Genomic DNA, 22,600 nt, shown 5'->3' with positions numbered 1-22,600 from the left:
TATTTCTTTTATGGCACTCAATTACAATACTATTATTACAGTTTGTGTCAATCTCCCTGACTATTAAGACAATCCTAAAGGCCTGACACAGTGGATACTTATGTCTGTCAAGTGAATAGACATATACTGATTATCTTTAGTAAAGACTATATGTAATGTGTCACTTAGGAAGGAAAAGTTATAGAGACTCATGTTTACTGAAAGATTACTATGTGGCAGGCACAATGGACTAGGAACTTTTTCTTTTCCATCCTTAGAAGCCTTTTAGTGTCTAACTCTTCATTAATGTTCCTAGACTTATAAATGACAGAGTTCTGGGGCTCAGTTCTGGGTTACATCCTCTTCACTAGCTAAGCTATCTTCCTAGATAATTTCATCCAAATGTAAGACTTCACAATACCATCTAAACATACTAAAATTTTGGAAGTCCCATCTCCAGCTAAGAACTCTCTCCATATTCTACCCTCTCAGATTCCAGACAACTTCACTTACATGTCTAACAAACCCCTTATACTCTAATTTCAAATCAGAGCTCTTTGATTTTTTCCCTCCCCAGGTCCAATATTTTCTTACCAGTAAATGACAGTGCCACCTGCTGAAGCACACATCCAAGGGCTCATCTCTGATTGATTTCCTTACCTTTCCTCCCCCAATCCATCTACCAGTTCTACCACCAAAACAGAACTGGAATCAAGCATCTCTCTCTTGGAATAATGAATGGTTCCTTGCTTCTAAATCTGGTTTTCAGAAACTCATCATAATGACTTTTTCAAAACAAAAATGAGATTCTGACAAGCTATAAAATTATCATTATGGTGTACAAGGCCCTATATGATCTGATTTCTCAATCTCTGTTCTCATCTCATTCCACTATAACTCTTCCTATTTTCAAAATATGCTAATTTGACAACAATGTTCTTTGCATAGTAAGCATATTTTGCTCACTGCCTTCATCACTGTTATCTGCCCTTAAATGAAGTAAAATTTTCCATCAGTACAATTTAAGATAAAACAACTGTCGGTGCAGAACTCACTGTGTTCTCTTCAGTGTCATTTGGTAACGTCCAGTGACACTGAAAGATCTCACCCAAAATGGGATTGTATGGCTTTTTGGCAACCGATCCTTTCCTTCCTGCATGAAAGGCTGAGAGGTACCATTTCACAACCTGAACCATTCGATCCCTGGGATCTTTCTGGTCACTAATGCTGCAAGAGACAAAGAAAAAATTTAGTGCCCTGCTTTTTTGTTAGCATATCTGCCCTAAGTCATGGATTGGAGAGGACCCAGGACCAAGAGTTACCCCTAAGAATTTTTTTTTAATTGAGGTATAACATACATAACTAAATGCATTAATCTTAGTGTTTGAAGAATTTGACAAGTGTACATATCCATTTACTTAATCATTATTCTAGAAAGTTTTATCATTCTTCTGTTCAAGCAACTACCACCTCTCTCCACCCTAGCAAACAGTGCTTCTAGTTTCTAGTGCAATGGATTAGTTTTGCCTGTTCCAGAACCTGATGTAAGTACATTATTTTATTAACAAACAGATATTTCCTGTATCTATTGTTAATTTTTAATTTAATCCTTTCATGATCAGAAAATATATTCTATGTGAATACAATTAGTTTAAACTGATTAAGGCTTTGCAGCATATGATCTATATTTTTTAGGTTTTTCTTTTTTTCTCTCCATATGGTGTTAATGAATATTCTAAGTGCACTTGAGAAGGCTGTTATACAATTGCTGGGCAGTGTTCAGAAAGGTCAGTTGAATCAAGGTGACAATTATACTGTTTTGGATCTTCTACAGTCTTATGATTTTCTCAGAAAAATCAGAGAAGAACTGGTGGGATTGGAAGGTTCTCAGGAAACCTTCTATGGCTTCTTTTACATCATCCTCATTTACTGTATCATCTCTCATTACTCCTAGTTTATTGACTCCTGCAGCAATATAACATTTTCGGACACCATCCAGCTACTGGCCTGATGCTGCAACAGCAGGCCCGGTTGCCATTTTGACCTGGGAGCCTACCCTTTTACTTTTTTAAACTCCAGGGCCTCTTGCATGCTAAGCACACAATCTGTCACTGAGTTACATCCCCAACCCCTTGTTTTTTTTTTTTTTTTTTTTAATTTATCCTTTTACTTTTCACCAAGCAATGTCTTTATATTTCAAATCTCTCCCCTTGAAATGGCAATACAGCTGCATTTTGTTTTATCCAGTCTGACAATCTCTGTTCTCTTAAATTGTGGGCATATTATATTTACATTTAGCATAATTACTGATGTAAATGAGCTTAAACTCTACCATCTTAATATTTGTTTTCTCCATGTCCTTTTTGTTCCTCATGGCATTATTTCTCCTCTCTCCTTTTTTTTAATTAATCAAGTATTTTCAATATTCCATTTAATCTCATCTATTGGCATTTTTCTTTCTTTTGGAACCAGAAATTGAACCTAGAGGCACACATGACTGAGCCACATCCCCAGTCCTTTTTATTCTGAGATAGGGTCTTGCCAAGCCTCACTGACCTGCTGAGGCTACCCTTGAACTTGCTATCCTCCTGTCTTAGCCTCCCAAGCTGCTGGGATTTCAGGCATGGGCCACATGTCTAGCACCTATTGGCTTTTTAGCTATATTTTATTCAGGTGGTTCATAAGGACCACAAAATTTAATCCCCACAAAACAAAAAACAACCCTTAAATTTCAGATCTAATGAACAATTGATACTTTCTATTTTTACTTGCACATATTACCAATAAGAGCTTATTTGTTGGGGCTAGGGCTGTAGCTCAGTGACAGAATGCTTGCCTAGCATATGTGAGGCACTGGGTTCAATCAATCCTTAGCAATACATAAAAAAATTAATAAAATAAAGGCATGCTGTACATCTCAACTACCAATTTTTTTTTTTTTAAAAAGAGCTTATTTGTTAGATTATCTACTAACTCAAACACTTCCATATGTATTTGTATTCATGCCTTTTTGAAACTGGTTATCTGGTCCTCTAAAACCTTCATCAAGAAGGAATAAATATATACATATATGTCAGCCTATGTGCCCAATCACCATGAAACCTGAGGGATTTATGTCTGACTGCAGTGAATCATAGTCCAAGGCAAGAGATACAATCAGAGAAAATAGATTAGAGCATTTCCGATTGCAAAGAAAATTTCCCTGCTACCGATAAAAATAGCAATGTGAACTTGCTTCCTCATAAATCAATCCTACAAGGATATATGTAAGAGTACAAACTTTAAGTTTAAAATTTATGAAAGTTTATAATCCGACACTAGACTGTAAACTCGAGGGCAGACACAGAATTTTTTTCTTTCTCCAGTTCATAACAAAGTGTCTGCCAAATAAGAAATGTTTTCTTGTTTAGAAACCTTTAGAAAAGTTTTCTGAATTTAGTTCAGTGAAGTTCTCCCAGGATACAGTACAAATAAATTAACAGTATAATCAATGTCTGGATCAAATAAGCCTATAATTTTGGCCTTATACATACTAGGCATCTATTAATCGGTTCTTAAGAAGTTTTTAAAGTGGTAAACTTGGTTGCCTTACAAAATCACCATCACCAGATAATGTAAACAAACATTCAATCCTGCTGTTTCCCAGAAATGTCTGAAAGGCGAGAAGGAATTCATTTATCCTGCAAAGGCAGAAGGCTATTGAGTAACAAAACTGAAAAACTAGAAACTACTGTGTTCAAATACCTCACAAACAGGTCCGGATGTGCAAAAAAGTCTGCATACATTTCTAAAAGAGATCTTCTTTCAAGAATAAATGTTGGAAGAACTACCTGAAAAACATAATTGACCTGTGAGGATTAAATTCCAAACACAGATTACTGAACTGCTAAAAGAATACTCATTCCAATCATTTAACACTTATCAGATACTGCCCAGGCATGTTTCTAAAACAATACCACTCAAATTCATCTATTCCAAAATGCCCATTAACTAGCCCAGCAGATGAAAAACAGAAAAGGGGTATTGCATGTTCAAATGTCATTTCCTCTGTGCAAGTTTCCTTTCACTGAGTACATCTATTCATCCATTGAAGAATACCTAGGCTGGTTCCAGAGTTTGACTATTGTGAACTGTGCTGCTATAAACACTAATGTCTCCCTATAGTATGCTGATTTTGGATCTTCTGGAAATATATGGAGGAGTGGGATAGCTGGATCATTTGGGGATTCCTAGTTTTGTTTTTTTGTTTGTTTGTTTTATTTTTAAGAGAGAGAGAGAGAGAGAGAATTTTTTAATATTTATTTTTTAGTTTTTCGGTAGACACAACATCTTTATTTTACTCTTATGTGGTGCTGAGGATCAAACCCAGCGCCCCGCGCATGCCAGGCGAACACACTACCACTTGAGCCACATCCTAGCCCTACTCCTAGTATTTTGAGGAACCTCCATACTGCTTTACAGAGTGGATACACTAATTTGCAATCCCACGAACAATACATGAGTATATCTTTCCCCCCACATTCTTGCCAGCCCTGATTATTCTTGATTACTGACTGGAGTGAGATTGGTTATGATTTGCATTTCCCTAATTGCTAGACGTTGGATATTTTTTCATGTATTTGTTGGTCACTTGTATTTCTTCTTTTGAGAAGTGTCTGTGTAGTTCTTTTTGCCCATTTATGGATTTTTTGTGTTCTTTATATATTCTGGGTATTAATATCCTGAGGAGCAGGTAGCAAAGATCTCTCATTCTGTAGGCTCTCTTTTCATGCTCATTTTCTATACAGAAGCTTTTTTAGTTTGATGGCATCCCTCTTACTGACTATTAGTTTTATTTCTTGCTCTCTAGGGGGATTGTTAAGAAAGTTGGTTCCTATACCAATATGTTGGGAGCGATGGGCCTACCTCTTAGAATAAAAGTTTCTAATTCCTAGGACTTTAATCCACTTTGAGTTGACTTCCCTGCAGGTTGAGAGCTTCATTCTTCTACATATGTAAATCTAGTTTTCTTAGCACCATTTTTTAAAAAGACTATCTTTACTCCAACGTGTTTTTGGCAACATATGTTTTAGTATCAGGTAACTGTATTTATGTGGGCTTGTCTTGTGTCATCCATTATATTCCATTAGCCTTCATGTCTATTTTGGTGCCAGTGACAATCTGTTTTTCTCTGTAGTATAAATTCTGGTTTGGTACTATGATGCCTTCAGCATCATTCTTTTTGCTCAGAATTGCTTTGGCTATTCTGGGTCTCTTAATTTTCAGAATGAATTGTAGTACTACTTTTTCTAGTTTTGTGAAATATTTCTAAATAAAAGATTCAATGATAGATAAAATTATGTGCCATATAACTGGTCAAAATGGATCTCATATAGGTCAATGATCCCATAAAATTATAATATAGCCTAGGAGTGAGGCAAGCTATACCATTTAGGTTTGTGTAGGCAATGTTCACACAATGACAAAATTGCCTAATGACAGATTTCTCTGACCATGTCCCTATGGTTAAATGACTCATGACTATAAATTATTAAAAGGTATTACTGGATTAGCATTTTTCATAATAACTCTAAATTCAAAATCAAGATTAAGTTCACCAGTGACAAAGTACTAGAGTTCATTTTGTCATAAATAAAGTGAAAATAATAAATTTTCAAAAATTCTAAAGATAGATACAATAATTCAACCAATATGAAATGAAAGCTACACAGCTCAAACCCTCACTTCAAGGGCAACAATGGAAAGATGACACATTTTAAAATCACAAGCCAGGTTAGAATCAGTGTTCTGCCACCTTAATATGACTCAGCCAAATTTTAACCTGAGGGATGGATTGTAGCTAAGTGGTAGAGTGCTTGCCTAGAATGCTTTTTGAGGCACTGAGTTCAATCTTAGACATCACATAAAAAGTAATATAAATAAAAATAAATAAAGGTATTGTTATCCATCTACAACTAAAAATAAAATTTTCTTTTTCAACCTGGGTTTAGTTTCCTCATCTATAAAATGGAGTTAAACATGCTTAGCACAGTGGCAGATATACACAAAGATAGACTTAAGTCTCCTAAATCACTGTTTAAAGCTCCAGGTTTAAATTCAAATTCAAATCCAGAATATAGCCACTATATGGCTCAACATGCATCTTCCAATCCTTACAATAACATTGAGAAGGAGGCCACTGTATGTTCACTTTGCAGGAGATCTGGAGGAAGGGACTTGCTCAAGGTCAGATGGTTTGGCATTACCAGAGGTAGGAGGTAAACCCAGATCCTTCCACCCTAAGACTGGAACTCTGTTCACTGTGATTCTATGCACACATCACTGCAATTGAGGTTTTGCTTTCTAACCAAGTCCCCATTATTATTTCTCATTTAAATAAAATAAAATTCAAATCTTAATCTCCACAACTCATATTCTCCAGGAAATCATAAGTGAGCTTATATCAACCATTTACAAAATTTTCAGATTACTAGTCTGTATGTTAAATCACATAACACAAATATATCATTTTACATATAAATTTTATCATTTTTCTAAGTACTATAACCACCCAATCCCTGGGAATCACACATACAAATTAAGTCTTAAACCAAATCCCAAATTTAGCTCTTACCTTAGTAAGATCCATTCCGAGCCTAACCTGTGACAAGAGGTGCATGATAACACTCTTGTGCTCCTCCACTGACCCTGCCTCTCCGTCATCGTCTCTATCGTCATGTGAATCAAAAAGGTCTAAAACAAAACAGATCCTCTTAGACTAGTATTAAATTGGGCCAAATTACGCTGCTACCAGTATTACAAATGTTTCTAAGATTAAAAATGTTGTTTTCAAAAATCCTTTACCAGCATCACTTGTACCGTTGGACATGGAAGAATTCAGTGATTCTGTGGTATCTGGGCGTTTTAGGCTATTTCCCGAACTGCTGTGTGTCAAGACTGAGGCAGAACCAGAAGAACTAAGAAAAAATAATAATAATAATAATCACCTTCTTAAGCTAAAGAAAGCAATTTGAAGTCATAGCAAGATGTTAACTTATAAAATTACTTAAAACTAAAATACATAGATGGATGACAAACAATTCTTACAGTTCTCAGGTTATACACACACACAAGCAATTCCAACTCTCTCCCTGTCACCAAGACTGAACTGTGAGGCCTGATGACAAGGTCTCTTGTTTTGTTCTTTTTGCATGGTGTATTCAACCAAGTTGCGTTTTACGACAAGGAATCAAAAATTAGTAAGATTTTTGCCTCTGCATTCAAGTTTGAAACTAGAGTTTGTTTCTGATTTTGTTGCTTTGATACATGCAGATGTGTCACAACACTTAGCAACAATTCCCAGAACTTCGAAAGTCAACAGTCTTATATTAAGTCTCAGAAAGATGTCTTATCCACATTTTTGAGATCCTTTGATAAAATCCACAATGGTATTAACACCTTTTCCAGTCATTAAAAAAAATTTGAAATTAAAAGAATTAAAAATCATTTTTTTCAAGTAAATTTATGATAACTGGCTTTATGAGCTAGTCAACAGGTCTAAAGAAAGCTATTTGTATTAGATTATTATATCTGTGTTCACAATTTACTCAGGGAAGTATTTGTACATAAATTGAAGAATATATTTTTTTTTTAAACTGAGGACTGAACCCAGGGGGCGCTTAACCACTGAGCCACATCCCCAGATCTGCCCTCCTTTTTAAATTTTTTTTTTTTTTAATTTTTATTTTGAGACAGGTTCTCACTAAGTTGCTGAAGCTGGTCTTGAACTTGCTTTAGCCTCCCAAGTTGCTAGGATTACATGCATGAGCCACCATGCCTGACTGTAGTTTACTTATTCAGTGTAAAATCAGAAAACCAATTTCTCACATTTCAGGTGCTTATAAAATGGTTCTCTATAATAATCATGGTCTTATTACAAATCTTAAGTATAAAACATTATATATTCTAATTTATATATAAGTTTACCCTTGTTTATCTTTTCTTTAAATTAATAATTTTATTTTATAAAGCACTTTGAGATTCACAGCAAAACTAAGCAGAAAGTACAGAGTTACCTTATACTCCCTGTCCTTAAGCCTATGCTCAGCCTCCTCCACAAACATCCCGCACTTGTTAGAACTTGTACCCTCGTTACAAATGATAATTCTACATCATAACTCAAAGTCTATGATTTACATTAGGGTTCACTCTTGGTGTTATATGAGTGGGGTGTTATGCATTCTATGTGTTATCATCAGCGACAAATATATGATGATATGTACCCACCATTACAGTTTTATAAAAAATAAGCCTGAATGCCCTAAAAATCCCTATATTAGACACTAAAATAACCACCTATTAAGACTACACTACGTATTCTTATTAAACATTGTTTGCCCTGGTTACCTGGTTTTTTATCTATTTTTCAAGAATTGAATATTGCTTCTTGGATAATTTAGTAATATACATTACAAGGTACTATAACTAATGTTTATCTCACCAGTTTTGAGAGGCAATTGAAAACTCAAGTAAAAGACCCAAGAAGTTAAATTATCATTAAGTAAAAGAACTGAATGAAAATAATCTTCAAAGTTTTTGTGGTTTTTTAAATAATCATCAAAATAGTCAAATCTTTTAAATCAACTGACCTAACTTGAAATCCTATAAAACATACATCATATTTTAGAAGAAATGCCAAAGGTCAAATGTATTTATGCTATGCTTTTTCTCTTTACCCATGGTTAGGAACCAGATCTAAGCTGGATGCAGTAGCACACGTCAGTAAGCCCAGCAACTCAGGAGGTTGAAGCAGGAAGACCACAAGTTTGAGGCCAAGCCTCAGCAATTCAGTGAGACCATCAATAACTTAGCAAGACTCTGTCTCAAAAAATAAAAAGACTGGGGATGTGGCTCAGTGGTGAAGTACTCCTGGGTTCAATCTCAAGTTACAAAACAAAATGGAAAAGGTACAAATCCTCAGCCAGTCCATAATATGAATACGGAAAAGGGACAAATCCTCAACCATTCTACAGTTTGCCTCATTTAGAGCAATATTTAAAGAATATAGTTAATCAGACAATAACACAGATGAGTACAGAACAGAAAAGGGACAAATCCTCAATCATTCTACAGTTTGCCTCATTTAGAGCAATATTTAAAGAATATAGTTAATCAGACAATAACACAGATAACTACAGGACAGTATATCTGCAATGGGCTCACTTGTCAAGAATGAAATGTAGGATCATGAAGTACAAAAATATTAAAGTTCTGAACTTAATTATAATAACAATTTATTGAGTACCTATAATGTGCCAAACACTCTAAAACAACCCCGTAAGAAAAGCATTATTATTCTCAGAAACACAGATGCTCACAGGGTCAATCATGGGGGTCTGGGGTCATATAGCTGGAAACCAGTGGAGCCATTTCAAACACCCATCTGACTCCAAAGCAGAAGTTCTTTTCAACATGTACTCTTCATCTAACTTATAAATGTGTAAACCACACTGCTCAGTAACACTGTTGAGAAGGAAAGCTATCATCACTACACATTTTTAGCCAATGAAAGGACTTAAGCTAATAAGCTCTCTTTCTTCAGAGAAAGAGGGGGAAAAATGGTATGAGAGCAAGAAAACTAGTAGGTGCAGCTGATGGTAAGCAGGTGTCACAGCTCAAAGCCTACAGAGGCCAGGCAAAGAATATAAATTCCATATTTGAGTAGGGTGAGGTTACAAGACAGTGTGGAGCTCGAGCCAGCACACTAAATTTAAAGGGATTTAAAACCTCTTTTAAAACAAAAGGCAAACAAGTAAACAAAACACTGTGGTATCTAAGAGTTATGTGAAATTTAGTGGGGAAGGGAACTCAGAAAGGATTAGATGCATACAGAAATTGACTCTGAACCCTTTCAAATGGGAAGTACATAACTGTGTATTTGAGGGGCAGGGCACACAGAAAGCACAAAGCTTAAAAGAAAGAGGAGTGGGAGCAGCCCACCAGTATGCAGATGAACTTGCAGACATGCCTATTACAGTAAATACTTTACTGTACATAATTATATGCTTTAACAGAATGGGTAAGTCCATTTACTAGCAAGACACTTTCAGTTGTGTTTTGTTTAGAAAAATTCAAAGCCAGCCTCAGAAAAAGTGAGGTGCTAAGTAAGACCTCAGTAAGACCCTGTCTCTAAATAAATACAAAATAGGGCTGGGGATGTGGCTCAGTGGATGAATGCCCGAGTTCAATCCCTGGGACCCTTCCCGCCAAAAACTAAAAAACAAAAAACAAAAAACCCCAATGATGGAACCTCAGATATCAACCTTTTAACTGGAATTTTCTTATAAATGCTTATTTTCTTTTAGCCCCATAATCATAAAATTTTAGAAAAAAATTGAAGGGAAATTTCATTGGCAATTAGAAGTTTGCCAATCTCAATAGTTTATTTCCTAACAGACCATCAAGAAGAGAACCAGTTGGTGCACACCTGTAATCCCAATGATTTAGGAAGCTGAGGCAGGAGGATCAAAAATTAGAGGCCAGCCTTGGCAATTTAGTGAAAACATGTATCAAAACACAAAGGGGATTAGGGATGTAGTTTAGTAAAGTGCCCCTGGGTTCAATCTCCAGTACCAGGAAGAAAAATAATAATAATTTTTTAAAAAGACAAGATACCAAGATGGTGTGCCACAGTTCCTTGGGACGCAGAGGTGGTTAGACTGCTTGAGCCCAAGAATTCAAGGCCAGTATGGGAACACAGCAAGATCCCAACTCAAACGAAAAAAACATGGATAGAGATAGCAAGAGAGATAGGAAATAAGTCAGTTGATGGGTCAGTCAGTCAATCAGTCCATGCTAAATGAAGTCCTACTGCTCAGCTTGCTTTGAACTGTGGGCTCAAAACTCTGAACCCTGACTACCCTGTTTTAATGAGATCACATATTTCACTTTTCCCCACAAAGGTTGAATTGTATCCACTGTCAAAAAACTTTATGAGCCAACATAATTGGTAATCATTTTTCTTATAACAGCTGAGATGTTGAGCCATTATGATGCAACTATAGATAAATACCAAATTTCTCAATATTTAAGAGAACCCCAGGGCCCTACATAAAATTTCTTATTAAAAGAAACCAACATCCAATATCTAGCGACTACCTCATCATACTTTACTTATAAATTCACATATAATAATTTTCAAATTTGTACTGTCTTAGAAAGCAAACCCAAGTCATAACAATAGTACCAATCCCCATGAAAGCAGTAAAGCTAAAAAAAATATGCCAGGAAAAACTAAGCCAAATACATCTATGATAAACACAAGCAGAATACATAAAAGATTAATTCACTTTTTAAAATAACAGCTATCATTAGCTGGGCATGGTGGCACATGCCTGTAATTCCAGTGACTCAGGGGGCTGAGGCAGGAGAATCACAAATTCAAGGCCAGCCTCAGCAGCTTAGTGATAACCCTGTCTCCAAATAAAAAATAAAAAAGGCTAGGGACTAGCTTAGTGGTAAGTCCCCATGGGTTCAATCCCCAATACACAAAATAAATAAAATAACAGCTATTATTATTTGCAAGACACTAATTTAGCACTTGACTTATATTATTCTCATTTATATATTCACAGTGATCCCTTGAAGTTGAAATTAATAAGGAAAAGGATTACATAGATTAAATAACTTGACCAATGTCACACATCTTTGAAATAAAACAGATTTAGAAGCCATTCTTTTTAAGACTTCAGAATCCAAAGTCTTAACAATAGAAACTTGTATACTATTAGAGCTGAGAAGTATTTTGCTTATTAGCTACGTGTAAATGGATGGCAGTTCAAACATTCACTGTACAAAATGGTACATACCTAGCTTTTACTCAATGATGTAAAATATTTTCTAAGAAAAATATATCATCATGATCAGCTAAAATCTGCCTGTTTACTATCTCTAGAACCTTTCCCTCCATTCCCAATATTATTACTATCAGGTTTTGGCTGGTCTTTCTATAATCCAGTGCCCCCCACCCACCCACATTTAATTTTACACAATTTAGGTTAATCTATTTCTAAAATGCAGACCTGACCAGTAACGGCCATCATTTATGGTAAAAATGTTCAAAATTCATAAAAGCTAAAGACTTTTATGCCCAGGTCCTTGTCAACTTTCCCAGCCCTGTGCTTTTCTTTTTAACCACTTACCACACCTTATACTTCAGTCACACCAAAATACTTAACAATTCCTCAAAGAAATCAAGCTCCCCTTGCCTCTAGGCCTTTCTAATAGGGTTGCATCTGCAAGCAAACATTTCCATTTACCCCTCCCCTTAGCCCCATTCCCTTCTCTCTACTCACCCACATCTCACCTTTGGATCATTACCACCACCCCCCATCCCCCACCCCCGCCAAATCTTCCCTCTGGGAATCCTTCCCTGACTTCTCAAGACTTCAAAATGTCCCATGGCTTTCCGTGCTTGTGCTTATTCTTACTGCATGTCTTAATGTCTGTGTCCTCCCCAGATTCATATGTTGAAACTCAATGACCAATGTGATAGTATGAGGTACAGCTTTTGGGTAGTAGTTAGATTGTGAGGTGGTACTCTTATGAATAAGATTAGTCTTAGAGAGGTCCTAGAGAGCCATCTTGCCTCTTCCATCATGTGAGAACAAACCATTCAAAGGTGCCATCCATGAGCCAGAAAGCAAGCCCTCCACCAGACACCCAAGGGGGTGAGCAACTTGATCTTGGAATTCCCAGCATCCAGAATGTGAGAAATAAGTTTCTGTTGTTTATAAGCTACCCAGTTTATAGTTACCCAGCTTAAAGCAGACTAAAACACCATACCTTGTGTCTTCTGTGGATTATACATGTCTATCTGTTCCCCCAACAGACTCTAAGTTGCTCTTACTTGTATAATACTTCATAGCTTGCGCAATCAGATTAGATCCTTTCCTAATGTTGGTGCTACAGAAGTTTCCAGAGTTGAACTTACATTGTTGGAACATTACCACAATGATGCTACTAATTATATTTGGATTAAAAGCAAAACTCCCTTAGAACTCACTTTGCTCAATAAGCCAATGAAAAGTAGATTGTTCTTTTAGCAGACTTTATAAAGCAAGTCTCTCATTATCATCAGTCTCAAAATCAAATTATATCTTTAAAAACCAGGAGTCTTTTAAATACACATTTTATTCATGTACTTACTCTATTAAGCGCTTTGGGGATGAGCCACTCTGATGGAATTCATCAGCATCATAGAATTCATCTTCACTGCTAGAGTAAGAAAACTCTGGGACTGTATTTGGAGACAAGTTGACATGACTTGGAGAAGTTAGACTGCTACTAGGTGGTGAATGCCCACTGCCTAGAAAGTTAAAAAGGTTTAAATTAGGGGCAAAAATGTTGGTAATTAGGGAGATGGGGCAAAGCAGACCTTTTTAAGATCAAGAGTTTGGTTAAGTTAGTAGAAGTCTCCATACTATTTGTAAAGAAAATCAACATTTAAAGTAAACAAGGAAAAGGCCTATCATGTTACAGAAAGGGGAAATAGCCTTTTAAATAAATAAAAAAGATTCTATATTCCCAAACTATAATTTAAGGTGAATTTCTCTTTAATATTAGGAAGGCAGTGCTTTTGATTATGTGAATTGTGATACTGAAGTCTTGAAACAGACACCAGTACCAATGGGAAGCCAAAACTCTTATTTAATACTAGAGGCCAGATACTAAGACCCAATGAAAAATATACCATATAGAAAACATACAGAAAAAATAGCAACACTACACAAATGTTAGAATACTGTTCAGGATATTACATTCACATTATTCCTTTTTCACAGAAGTCACATGAAAAATTCTAAACCTCTGCACAAAGTTCTGAGCACACACTACACATGCTCCTCATTTCTTTTCCACCTAAGCATAAGCCAGATGCCTGGGGCTCAGGGACAGAAATAAAAACAGAGGGCTAGTATGGAAAAGAATGCAGAAGAGGAAAAGGCTAGGAAGAATGTCTTCCTATTCCTGAAGAGTCTAACCAAAATATGGAAGGCCAGATAAAGATGATTACTATCAAATCTGAAATGATCAGCTGGCATAAGTGGAGCAATAAAGCCAAAATATATATTAAACAAAGAATTGAGATCAACTTAATTTGCTAAGTATCTAAGTCTGTCACATAATTCATGCCAATTTATGCAGATACCTGCTAGAGGCTAATGTAAAGTAAATCACTGATGGCAATCAAAAGCCAAGGTTACAGATCTGGAAGAAATGGAAGGTAACAGCAATGAAAATGAATCTAACGCTACCCGCAGATTTTTAATCCATTCCTGTATCTTTGGTTCAATAGTTAAGAAAAACCAAATCAGTCTGTCACACTTGGTTGCCATGTTCACAAAAATACTTTAAAAATAGTAATTGTGGAAATTCAAAAGGTAACTTACCTAGGCAAATAACTTTAAATTCTCTTTTTTTTCTCCAACAGCAGAAATAAGATAGGAAAGAAACTTTCTCTTATTGGAATAGGAGAAGTTAGACTAGGAATTACAAATAATTAAGTAACAAGCAAGTACTCCAGGCAATCACACCGCTGAAAACGGGTCTAAGAAGAAAATGAGTTTGGGAACCACAAACCAAATAACTGGGAGCACCTTTATGAGAGCAAACAAAATGATTTCTTAGCTTTGTTTTGTTTTGTTTTTCACATTAGTGAAAAAAGGAAAAGAAAGGAGGGTGGAGAAAGTAGAAGTAAGGATGAAAGCTCAAACAAGACAAAAATCACAATAGTAAGATTCTTGAAATAATCTCTTTCTGAAATACTTCTGAAAAAAGATAATCACACTAAAATTAATCTAAGGAAAAGCTCCTCCTGTTTTCAAAATTAGTAAATAGTTTTATCTATTTTTCAACAGATAAATTTTGTCTGCTTCACAATCCAACCTTATAAACCACAAACAAAAATCACTGGTACTACTGTCAATATGAATGAATTGTGACTCAGTTCACAAAATACAGAAGTCAGCCAAAACATTTCAACTCCTTTATTCTCAAATTCTTTATTTGCATTTTCCCAAGAGCTTCTAAGAGGGCTATGTTGACCTTTTTTCTTTCAAAATTCAGAAGAGATTGCCCACACGGTTAAATATTAAAAGACCAACACAACAGGATCAGTGCATTCACAAATTCAAGATTTGAAATAGGCTAAATCACATGGGAATTTATCATTATTACATAAGAAAAGTCCTACCCAGAAAGAAATCTGCAGAGGAAGAAGTGGGGCTGATCTCCCATTTCTCAAGAGTGGTTCTGCCCTTGGCTTTCTGACTTAACAGGGTCCAAAGCACTCAGTGCTTCCTTGAATTTGGTTCTATAGGTAGTATAACATAAATTTCATGTTTAAAAAAAAAATCTAATACCTAACATGAATAGTATACCTGTAAATTAGAGAAAAAAATAAAGCCCATAATTCTAAACAAATTAAGTAGATGTAAATTAAAATGAAGTGGCAAAAAATGTGAAAAACTAATAAATGTTTATGTGCCAAAGGTACCGTACAAAAATATCACTGAAAAATATTGCTATAACAGGAAAATACTGGAAACTCCTTAAATATGCATTAATGGAAAAAGAGGTAACACCTACCAGGCAGCTATAAAAAGAATGTTGTAGACCTAATTATATGAACATGAAAACAACTAAATAAAATTACACTTGTGCATTTGTACAAACATATATGTAAATCGGGGAAGGGTGCTAATGAGGACTTTCAGCTTTTCTGTATACTTCTATATTGTCTGATCTCTTTTTATTAAAAGGATTTATTTCACGTGTCTCATTTTTTTAAATGTTTATTTTTTAGTTGGACACAATATCTTAATTTATTTATATGTGATGCTGAGGATTGAACTTGAGGCTTAACACATGCTAGGCGAGTACTCTACCACTGAGCCACAACCCAAGCCCCTTGTCTGATCTCTTTACAGTAAGAAAGTACACAAAAGTCTAACCTGAGTAAATTTCCCCCAAAATTCAATATGAATCCCAAATAATTATTAAGCTACACAAAACCCTGCAATATTTTATTTAAACTATAATTACTTACTAAAGCTTCTGATTCAATAACAAAGTTAACTATTTCATGTATGTACTATAATGATAAAACTATTTCTAATAGAAATATACATCATATTCCTTCAACTTTTACTCATTAGGAGTCATACACAAATTGTAAATGTTAATGGAGAGTTGTAAGAAAAAAGGTTACACAAATCTGTACCTGTACTATTTGGTGTTGGAGTCTGATGATGTCCCAAGGTAGCTAATACAGGTCCAACGGGTAAGGAAGACGGACGCTGCTCTGACTTACACAACTGAGCTGGTTCTAGATTTGAATATGTGAAATAAGTTAGAGAAAACAGCCAAACACACACACTGTTGTTGACTACAATTGTTTGGGATTCAAGATCACAAAGTTCAGAAATTTCTAAAATAGTATTTTATTAGGTTTCATGCTACTCCTTCTTTCTGACCTATTAGCCTCTTAAACTCAATGATAATATGCAGGCAAGATATCAAGATACCAGCTATGATAGGCAAATGCTCTATATAACTATTTTGTAGATCCAATACATGCTTTTGTTGATAATGTGTTCTAAGTCCCAAACCACATAAAATGTGAAACAGGGCACAGTATCTCCTCTTTAGTACTCAAAGTAATATTAAGCTCATTCTTTTAAGGAGCAAAAAATTCATAAAAGGATTTCACAAAAGCATGTGAGGCACTAGGTTCGATCCTCAGCACCACATAAAAATAAAATAAAGGTATTGTGTCCACCTACAACTAAAAAATAAATGTTTAAAAAAATTAAAAATTAAAAAAAGAATACCTCCAAATTGAATATTCCTGGATTACCCTTAAGTAGATTAAGGTATGCTAAGTTTTCTTTGATAGTCATGAATGCTGGGTCAAAAAATTCTGTTCTACCAGCCAGACACAGTGGCGTACAGCCGCAATCTCAGCAACATGGGAGGCTGAGGTAGAAGGACCACATGTTCAGGGCCAGCCTTAGCAACTTAGTCAGGCCCTAAGCAACTTAGTGAGACTGTACCTCAAAAAAAAAAAAAAAAAAAAGTTTGGGGATGTAACTCAATGGTAAATGAAGCACCCCTGGGCTCAATCTCCAGTACAAAAATAAATAAATAAATAATTCTGTCCTACTAGCAAATCCAAGTCCATGTTGCCTTCCATCTCTGAACACTAAAGCCCCTTTCATCATACTTCAAAAGTTTCCATATCAAAATACTATTAATTTCTTTTACCACTTTCAGCTGTTTTTTAAAATATTTATATTTTAGTTGTAGTTGGACACAATACACTTATTTTTTTTAATTTTCTGTGGTGCTGAGGATCGAACCTAGGGCCTCATACATGCGAGGCGAGCGCTCTACTGCTGAGCCATAACCTCAGCCCCTCAGCTGTATTATTTTTGATGATCATTTTATTTACTTTAAAAAAAACACACACAGAAAATACTAAGATTACTATAATGACCATATAAGGTAAATTTTTTCTCATCAATGAATCTGTGAAACATTTTTCCAAATACTATACCTGGAGGTAAGACAGTCTGGGAAGGCATTGTGCTGATTACAGGTTCCAAGGGACTGGGTTGATATATTGCATCTACAGGATTAATAGTACTCTGAGATAAAGAAACACAATGTAGTTATTTTTAATTAACTGTTCTTCTTGTGCTAACCCTCCCATGTGAGTAAAATGCCCCATTCCTGACAGCAAAATCCTGAAGGCAGCTATATAGATAAGGAGAGTCAAAATGCAAAGAGAAAATGAAACACCTTTTCTACACAGACATGTAAGAGTTTCTTCTAACAAAGCACAGTAAGAAAAGAAAATGAATCAATTACTGTCCAAATAAGATAGTAAAGCTAACTGGAAAAACTTAGGAGTTATAAAATGGTGTGAAGAAGATTTGAAGAAGCAAAAACAATAACCTCTCAATTCAGTGCTTCAAAAACAATTCATCATAAATATTTCTTTGGTGTTAATAAAATTTGTACCTATCATTACGCTAATGGATCTACACTATGAAGATCTCATCTTTCCATCCTAGACCACTGCTATCCACCACTCTGTGTCACACAATGTCCAGTTTTATGGTCACTCAAGGCAAAGATGTACCTTCTACTAAGTATGGGAAGAAGGCTTTCTTTTTGAGACTACAGAAAAGGAAACAAACAAATAGAAGGCATAATTTTAGAGGGGAGGAGTCCAGGTTTCTGTGATTCCAAGAAAAATTACTCTGACAGCCCAATGACATTTTAAAAACAAGACTACGCAGCTTACTGATTTTTTTTTTTTTTAAATAATGGAGAAGAAGGTCTGAATGAATTTTAAATCCAGGTCATGGCTAATGACTAATCCCAAAAAAGTATCTGTAAAAACTTTAAAAAAATCAACTAACAATATTAAGTTTTTGTAGTGTTTTCAATTAATGTCTGAATAATTTAAAAAAAAAAAAATCAAGAAAATCCCTATCTACAAACATTTTAAAATCATTAAGTCGGATCTCTTAAACCACACAAGAATTATGATTTTTGTCACTACAATAGTCCTCTTATCATAGATATTCTAACTGAGAAATAAAAGACATTTAGGAAAAATACCCTGAAAGTAATCATTATTAATCAAAAACTTAGAAAAGTAGGGAATGTTCTGAAGCACTGAGAAAGGAGCCTTGGGATTTTAATTCCTTAGACCCCTCAAGCATCTTATCTGTGGGTTTCGGTTAATCCAGCCTATAAAATAAAGAAAAAATGGATTACATGGTCTCTATGGGCTTCCTATTATTACTTTAAGATTCTTTTTTCAGATCTGGATCAAGTCATTATATAAGCATCTTAACAAGTCTTGGAGCTACTCTTTAAATTCCTTGTTACAAAGTGCTTTTCTCTAAAGGACTCCAAGTGTTTCATAAGGGCAAATCCCACCACTAATGCTCTAATCCAAAGGAATGAGAATATATCACCTCCTTAACCCTCTCATTGAAGAGACTAATAAATAAAGTAACTTTGGAATCAAAGTAATCAGGTACCAGAATTTTGTCTTTTGGATATAATCTTCCCAAATGAAATGTTCTAATATTAGGCTTGTCAACTCAAGAAAATATCTTTTGAAACTTCTTTACATTGTTAAATGAAAATTACGGCAATTACTGTTTTGAACTAAGCTCCTATATTTAGCCCCAACAGACGAGACCAAACCAAATGGAGTCACTCATGCTAAATGCTGCATAATCAAACTGAAATTCAAAGGAGATCAGTTTTTCCAGAACATAGGAGATTCCCATCTATCTGATTCAGTGTAATAATGAAGTCCTCTCTGCTTTAATCCAGGTTACAAAAAAAAAAAATAACCTGATGTTAACCAATCAGTTTTTCTACTGTTCAGTTTCCTTGTTCCTAACCTACAAAACCTATTGTTCTGTACTGCCCAGTAGATCTCATTCTATTTTAATAAGATGGAGGTTCTACAATCCATGAATCACAAATAAAAGCTAATAAGATCTATAACTAAGTTTGTTAGTTATATATATAGTTTTGTCTTTTTGACAGCATGTACATTAAAAGTATTCAATCTTATTGTCTTTGACAGAAAACAGTAACTATTCTACATTTATTATGGTTCTTGGTCAATCAACTTCAGGTTAAAGTATGTAAAATTATATTCTATATACTGCTTTGAAAAATGTGCAGGAGTTTCAGAAGTTCAAACAAATAATCTTCTGTTCCTAATTTGTTAGGACATTAATGAAACTCATGCAAAATAATATAATGAACTATATATACATATAAGTACACACAGCTAACATTTATTGAATACTATGTGATCACTCTGTACCTTATAACATTTGAAGGCAGAACCTTTCAGCTTTCTTTATCAATAAGGAAAATAAGAATCAGAAAGGTTAAGTAACTTGCTTAAAGATCTCAGGTAGTAAGCAGTAGGGCTGTAATGTAAGTCCAAGCAATGTGGATCTAAGACATCATGAACAGTTCTTTTCTTCAAAATAAAAACTCTCAAAGAAAAATGCTTCAATTCTTGGGCAAATGAATCAAATATGTTTGCTTTCAACAAGTTTAAATTGCCTCTGAGTATAAACTTGACAAATGCTCATAACTGCAAGTAATCAAACATTTTTGGTATGCTTTATAAAATCCTGTCCATTTTTTAACACAATTAACTTTGGCTTAAAGGGAAAGGACATGAAAATAACTGCCAACACAAGCTTCCTTAGGAGCAGTCTTTGGGGACCAGGAGTTACTGGACAACGAACACATACAGTCCTTTCCCATGAGGCTAACAATCTTCAATGATATCTCAGTAAGATATTATGTTGTATTTATTTCATGTAATTGTATTATATCACTAAGGGCTCACACTTTGAACACAGAAACAGAAATTATACTGTATTTTAATTCATATTTCAAAGATATTTCTTGTATTTTGCCTTCTTAAGAAATATGCAAACAACACAGATATCTAACTTCTGCTTTCCATTTTAAGCCAAATATAAAAATAACATGCTCATCCTTTCATAAACATGAGATGATTGTGAAGATTTACAAAATGTTTCCAGATCTCAGACAAGCTGACATTTGTAAAGTTTCAGGGCAAAAAGAGAGGCTACTTCCTGCTTATGCCTTATTTAATTATAAAAGCTGTTTTCATACCATGATTAACCCATCAAGTAACACATGCAAAGTGATTCAATTGAAACCGATACTTAGAAATAATTTTAAGATTGTCATTTCCTCTCCAAATGATTGTTGAAAGATGGCCAACTTAAAGAGCTCACAGAAAATTGCAAGAGTTAATAACAAAAAGCAGTGAGTAAGTGAAAAAAGGAATTTGCGTTGAAAAATGAGTAGAAATTCAGGTTTCTCCTGACATGACTGGTTATAATGCTCTGCAGAAGTAAAAAGGAAACAAAAGATTAGATTAAACTTACTATAATTCCATCTGCGTGCTTCTCCGCATTACTCTGGTCCTTTAGGAAAAATGTTAAGAATATTAACTTTATTCTTTTATTTAAGTAATCCCATGTGTACTTTTTCTACTAAGAAAGCTTATTTTACTACATAAGCAATAGTGTTAGAATACTACAATGTATTACTACAATGTATGTACAAATTCCATTTGTACATTCCTAGCCAAACATAACTCCATTGCTAGCTACAAAACAATCAACATCAATAGCATGACAATTCATTTTCTACATAGACATTTTAATTAAGTTTCCTGAGGAAATAACCTATTAAACTGAAGTCATAATTGCACTAACAATTAAAAGTGATGTACTAATTTAGGGTTGAAGATCCTAAATATTTCTTAGCTTAAACTTTATAGTCATTTATGCCAATCCCTACAATTCCCAAACTCTCACTGTACTTTCAAGGTGTGGCAATCACATACCCTGAAAAACTTGAAATGGACACAACTGCACATATTCGGGTTGCTGGTGTCAGAATTAGACTATTACTTCCTAAAAAAAAAAAGTAATTGTTTTTGTTCAGTAACCATAATTGCAATATCTGTACTATGATGATGTTGCAGCCAATACTTAAAACCTGGCAAGCATTTTAATGTATATTAACTCATGTATTCCAACAACAACCCGATAATATAGGTTCTATTATTATTATTCCCCCTGACAGATGAGAAAACTGAAATAGAGGGAGCCAGGGTTCCAATACAAGCAGTCTCATTCCAGAATTCATGCTCTTAACAAATAAGCTATTTTGCCTTGCCACTACAAGGATATACTTAAAGGGTGGGAAGGTGATGGAGTTGCCAACACACACTCATTCCTCATGTGGAAGGAACCTAAGAAATCATCTTATATATCTTGAACTCTTCAATCCTCTTCCTTCCCACTCTCCTGAGCGCCTCAGTGACCAACATGGATGCATACAGGAGAAATGAGCAATCTTTTGGGACTGTCTCATCCTCAAGAGATGAAAAAATACTTCCTGGACAAGTACTATATATATATATATATATATATAGGAAGTAACCATCAAATATTTGGGGGAGAAAGTCTGTACTGAGAGAAATGTAGGGAAGAAAAAAAAAACACCTTAAAAATGTTTAAAGGTAAGATGATTATTAAGATTGGTATATTTTTAGAATACTATGACCTAAAAAAAACTATCTTTTTTGAATTTCTTCATGTCCATTCGTGTAAAATGGTTGCTACATTGCCCAGGCTGGCCTCAAATTTGTAACCCTCTTGCCTCAGCCCCCAAGAATGGTGATTAAAAGTGTATGCCACCACAATCTGCATAAAATTTAGTTTTTATTAATAAAGGGAAAACTGGGCTGGGGTTGTTGCTAAGTGGCAGAGCACTTGCCTAACATATGTTAGGTACTGGGGTTGATTCTCAGCATAACATGAAAATAAATAAATGGCATTGTGTCCATCTACAACTAAAAAAAAGCTTTTAAAAAATATTAATAATAAAGGGAAAACTAATGCTCTATCTTTTGCTTTATCTAAAGGTATAATAATATAAATGTAATACAAAAATAAATACATCAGATAGACACAGAAATATAATA

At 34.7% G+C, this 22,600-nt stretch overlaps 1 protein-coding gene across 8 annotated transcripts in view; it reads right to left on the bottom strand.

Annotated features, from left to right (window-relative positions):
• The window catches only part of Osbpl9 (oxysterol binding protein like 9), a 141,634-nt gene that overhangs the window by 6,720 nt on the left and 112,314 nt on the right, over positions 1-22,600 (bottom strand). For 5 of the 8 annotated variants that reach the window (XM_013358926.4, XM_005326080.5, XM_078026245.1 and 2 more), the window contains 8 exons: positions 20,991-21,029; positions 17,573-17,663; positions 16,238-16,342; positions 13,165-13,324; positions 6,823-6,935; positions 6,593-6,711; positions 3,724-3,809; positions 1,035-1,206 (listed from right to left, as the gene is read on the bottom strand). In XM_013358926.4, coding sequence (XP_013214380.1) covers positions 1,035-1,206; positions 3,724-3,809; positions 6,593-6,711; positions 6,823-6,935; positions 13,165-13,324; positions 16,238-16,342; positions 17,573-17,663; positions 20,991-21,029 — 885 coding nt within the window. Of the gene's footprint in view, positions 1-1,034; positions 1,207-3,723; positions 3,810-6,592; positions 6,712-6,822; positions 6,936-13,164; positions 13,325-16,237; positions 16,343-17,572; positions 17,664-20,990; positions 21,030-21,454; positions 21,525-22,600 lie in introns of all 8 variants that reach the window. The other 3 variants (XM_005326079.4, XM_005326081.5, XM_021726842.3) reach the window with 2 other exon arrangements.

This window comes from Ictidomys tridecemlineatus, chromosome 11 (assembly GCF_052094955.1).
Source record: "Ictidomys tridecemlineatus isolate mIctTri1 chromosome 11, mIctTri1.hap1, whole genome shotgun sequence".
In the NCBI taxonomy this organism is placed as follows: domain Eukaryota; kingdom Metazoa; phylum Chordata; class Mammalia; order Rodentia; family Sciuridae; genus Ictidomys; species Ictidomys tridecemlineatus.
This window is presented reverse-complemented; position numbering and strand designations above follow the sequence as displayed.